General features: G+C 32.1%; 1 protein-coding gene across 3 annotated transcripts in view; it reads left to right on the top strand.

Moving 5' to 3' along the window:
• LOC106873816 (atrial natriuretic peptide-converting enzyme) overlaps positions 1 to 4997 on the top strand; it is a 37375-nt gene that overhangs the window by 13768 nt on the left and 18610 nt on the right. The window contains exon 3 of one of the 3 annotated variants that reach the window (XM_052968390.1): positions 4320 to 4358. The exons of the other annotated variants lie outside the window; for them this stretch is intronic. Within the exon in view, the coding sequence (XP_052824350.1) occupies positions 4320 to 4358 (39 nt within the window). The remainder of the gene's footprint in view (positions 1 to 4319; positions 4359 to 4997) is intronic. 3 annotated transcript variants of the gene reach the window in all.

The raw sequence follows: 4997 nt of genomic DNA on the forward strand, positions 1-4997 counted from the left end.
TATATATATATATATATATATATATATATATGTGTGTGTGTGTGTGTTTAAATCACATGCTTATTTATATTGATACATACATATATGTACATATATATACATACATATACATATATATACATATACATATATATATATGTATATATATCACTTAATATTCCTCTCCTGTAATTGCTTTATGCTAAATAGTAGGTATACAACCCTACCACTTATCATTCCATGGTGTAGACAAACCATTTCACATATTATATTCCGTATTTCAACCACTTTGTTGAATAAAACTTCTACAGCTGCTATGTTTCACACACCCAACCTTGCTTCCAACTGCAGTTGTTAATACTGTCTTTGCATTTACTTATTCATGATAAAGACATACTAGTTAATCTTCCTTCAGGCAGTTTTCAGTTGTGGTTCGTCTGGTAATACCAGTGTTTGTTTGTTTTTTTTTTAAGTTTCTGACAGGATGCAGAGATGTTGCAGATGAGAGTTATCAACTATCTCAGATTATCAGTTTTATACAGCAAATAATATATCTATCTCATTTCCTACAAACAGCACTAGTCCCAGGAATACTGGTATTCAGGACAAACTGTATTTTGGCACCTTTGCATACCAATACCACCTCTATCATCATCATCATTGTCTTTGTTTTAATGTCCACCTTTCCATAATTTCGTGGGTCAGGTGAGATTTGTTGAAGCAGTTTTTTTTCTATGACCAGATGCCTTTTCTGTCACCAACCTTCACCTTTTTCCAAGCAAGGTTATAATTTCCCACCTGCTCCAGAACTCCATACATGAACGAGACAACACCTGGACATGTTTCTATGGATGATTGCAGCCTTAATTTGCAAAAATTACCTTGTATGATGGCACCATTTGTTTACAATAAGTGTGCAATCTTCAGACATGGAAACCCAAATGCACACACACTCACAAACACACACACACACACACACACACACACACACACACACACACACACACACACACACACACACACACACACACACACACACACACACACACACACACACACACACACACACACGCACACACGCACACAGAGCTGAGAGGTTTCTTTCAATTTCCATCTACCACATCCACTCACAAATCTGTGATTGGCTGGAAGCCTGGAACCATAACAGAAGATACTTACCCAAGGAATCACACACTGGGAGTGAGCCCAAAACCACATGTATAATTTAATTATACTTTAACAAAAAATGGTGTCAAGAAGTTCAGCTGGTTGTAAAATATTGCTTCAAAAAGTTCCAATCCAACCCATAACAGCAAGGAAAGACAGACACAAAAATAACTAATACTTGGTTGCTTATATTTACCATTTATGGATGTGCTGTCTTAAAAAGTGAATATGTGCTATTGAATAGGCTCAATAAGGTTGAGATGGATTTGGCATTTTTGTTTGCTAAACCTCAGATGAATTTTTACCTCACTTTGATATCTATTGTATCCATAACACTGCATGTCCATGAGAGCTATACCACAGTAACTAGCCTATCAGCAGAGTATATACATTGAATATGATACACAGATGGCACTGTTTTATACTTGATTTTTAACTGAGATGTGACTTATACATTAAGTATAACTAAAACTATGAAGGGAAAAAATTTTGTACCAAGATCTAATGCTAAATACCAGTGTAAATATATACATATATATACTTATATATATATATATATATATATATATATATATATATTATTGACTTGGATATTCCATGAGCCTAATGAGACAGGCTCTGTTAGGGGCCTGCAAAACTTGAAGTAGCATGGAATCCGAATCAAAGTGTTTTGAATAATACATATAACTCCCAATAAATGTGTTGAGTGCCCTTTCTTTCATTTGTCCACTCACTCATACACACACACACACACACACACACACACATACACACACACACACTGTCAACATCATGTAGTTGCTAACATACTGAATGAAGTATAGGTGCTTCAATAAACTGTGTATTGCTACACTCCTAGACAGTATGTTTATGATAAGGGTGTCTCTGTAACCAGGATTATCAATAAATTGTCTTGGCTTATTTATCTTCCTCAATGTCTGGCAGAGCATTGGAATGTTGGGATGAGATGGGGGTTAGGTGGGGGTGGGAGTGGGAACAGATTATACAACAACAACACTATTAATAACCCTTGCAGCTATTATTAACTCCTCATAAGATTGTACAGATGCTTATTGGTGTTACTTGTCTCACATTGTATCATTCTCCTTAGATTTAGTTTTTCTTTGTTTCTTAATCCTAATTTAAACACTGTACATTTAAAAATAAACCATGTCTAATGTAAATGAAAAAAAAAAACATACTAAAAATCCTATTTAATCAAAAGAATTCAATTTAATCCATCAAAATCTGACTTGTTTATCACAGAACGTGCTTTGTATCTTTTGTTTGATATTTTCCCATCATTTCAACACCATTGCTAATTAGACCTCCCTGACTCGTCTTTCATCGCCTATGTTCCCACAATATTTTTAATTATTTGCTACCTCTAAAACATCCCCTAAAGATTAATGATTTGCTATGGGATTATCAGCTTTTATCTTTGAAAAATATTTCTTTTTCAATTCCCTTCATCTTCCATAACTAACCAGGTTAATTGTCACTAATCATGTCAGGTAAGATGTTATTACCTTTAAAGAGTAAAAGAGAAAATTATTTATATCTTGTCTAAAAGATATTTTTTTATGTATTTATTTGATTATCTTTCTGATGGCAATTATCTGTTATCCATCCTCCCTGATCTTGATGAAAATCTCTTTTAGCTATTTTGGGATTGCTGTTGTAAATCTTCTAGTTTCTTTTTAATTAAAAATAATCTTGTAAAAGTTTCTATTCCAGGTCTTATTCTTACACTTTGTCATTAGAAACATTCTTATTGACAGTGGTTTTGATATATTTTCAGAAACCAAAACTTAAGTTGTTGATGTTGACTTAACTGACTGAGACTAAAAATGTGGACTAAATTGGTCTGAATTGTAGATGTCACTTAAATCAATGAGGTTATTACATGCTAAATAGATTAACATGGCCTATAAATGTTCATTAAATTCATATCAACTAAATTGATATAGTTTGTAGATGTTGTCTAGATTTTGACTGCATTGACATAATCTGTTGATGACTGTATTGATATAATTTGTAGATGTTGATTTCAACTATATTGATGTAGTCTGTAAGTGGTGACTGTACTGACATAGCCTGTACGATGTTGACTGCATTGACACAGCTTGTAGACATTGACTGTATTGATACCCTGTAGATGTTGAATGAATTTGATTACAAATTCTGAATACTGACTAAATTGATATGACAGTGCTGAATTAACTTGCCCTCTAAATATTCACCGAATTGGTCTGTATGGCAAATGTTGACAAAATTAAGTTCGATATAAATACTGAATATTTACAAAATCAACTTAATTTTAACAGATTAATCTACCCTAAATTGGTATAGTCTATAAATATTAGTTTACTGCAGGTACTGTATGTTGAGTGGTCTAATACAGACAGTGACGAAATTGACATTAACTAAAAACATTTACTAATGGGATATAGACACTGAATGTTGATTAAATTGACATCTACCACAAATATTAACTAATGTGATGCAGATATGTTAAGTTGACAAAACTGAAACAAGCTGAAAACTGTAATATAAATAGTGCTTACTGATTGAATTGACAAACAGTAAATATTGACATTTATGATATAAGCACTGCATGTTGACAAAATTGACATCAACAGTAAATATTGAGTAATGTGGCACAAAAATTATTGACTAAATTGTCAGGAACTGTAAAAGTTACTTGTAAATGTCAACTAAATCAGAAACACATACTGTCCATAAAGGACAAGAGATATAAATATTTACTGACATAGACATATTGTATGTTCATGTGACTGATAATACATGAACTGTAAATGTCAACTACATTCATGACACTTAGATAATATTGTAAATGTGTTACACATAAATCCTAGACATTGACAAGATGAGAAAGAGAGAGAGAGAGAGTACATGAAGTTGAACGTTTTATGCTTATATGTAAATGTTTTTCTTAACCTAATCATTGCTCTTACTCTTAAATTTCTATTTGATATATTTTAATTTTCTTCAGTTATTTTTCTTGTTTCAAAATTTCAAAATTTAATTAATATAATTAACTAACTAATTAATTATCCAAGATTTCTTTTTTCCACTGTACTGATTTGAATTTTTTTTTTTTTACTTATTCATTTTTATATTTATTTATTTTATTTCATTCCCCTCACCAGTAGACATCAGAGCATTTTCAGGTTATTATCATGGAATGGGTATGTTCTGGATTTTAATGTATTATATTTTAGTTAGAACAATTATTCTTTTCTTAGTTACTCTGTTCTATTTAAAAAATTTTCTTTCCTAACACATTATTTCAACCAGATTAAACCTTAATATTTATCTATAAAAAAACATTTTCTCTGCATGGAAACTATTCACAGATTATGTACAAGACATCAGGTGTATATTGTGCTGTCTCTCTCTCTACTAATCAACTTGAAGAATTTTATAGCTGGAATGACAGTGAAAATGGTATGTCAAGTGGTTGAATCCTAAGATAACAATCAATGATGTGAGGAGATTGGAAAAGTGTCTTTAGGTGGTTGCTGAAAGTTGCCATAACATGAAAAAAACCACAGTTGTCACTCACTACTGATTTGATAGCATGTATAATGCATTGGTTGATATTTTAAGTATCTTGATAGTACTGACACTTTATTGGTCCTTCTACTTTTTAGTCTAGCAGAAAGTAAGGATATGACAGCTGCAGGGAGATAGAGAGAACTGCACCAGGACAGAAAAATTGGAAGTAGTCTTTAATGTTTCAAGCATATGCTCTTCTATAGAAACAATGAGGAGAGAGAAAAATACACACACACACACACACACACACACACACACACACACACACA

The sequence above is a fragment of the Octopus bimaculoides genome, chromosome 5 (assembly GCF_001194135.2).
Source record: "Octopus bimaculoides isolate UCB-OBI-ISO-001 chromosome 5, ASM119413v2, whole genome shotgun sequence".
Lineage (NCBI taxonomy): Eukaryota > Metazoa > Mollusca > Cephalopoda > Octopoda > Octopodidae > Octopus > Octopus bimaculoides.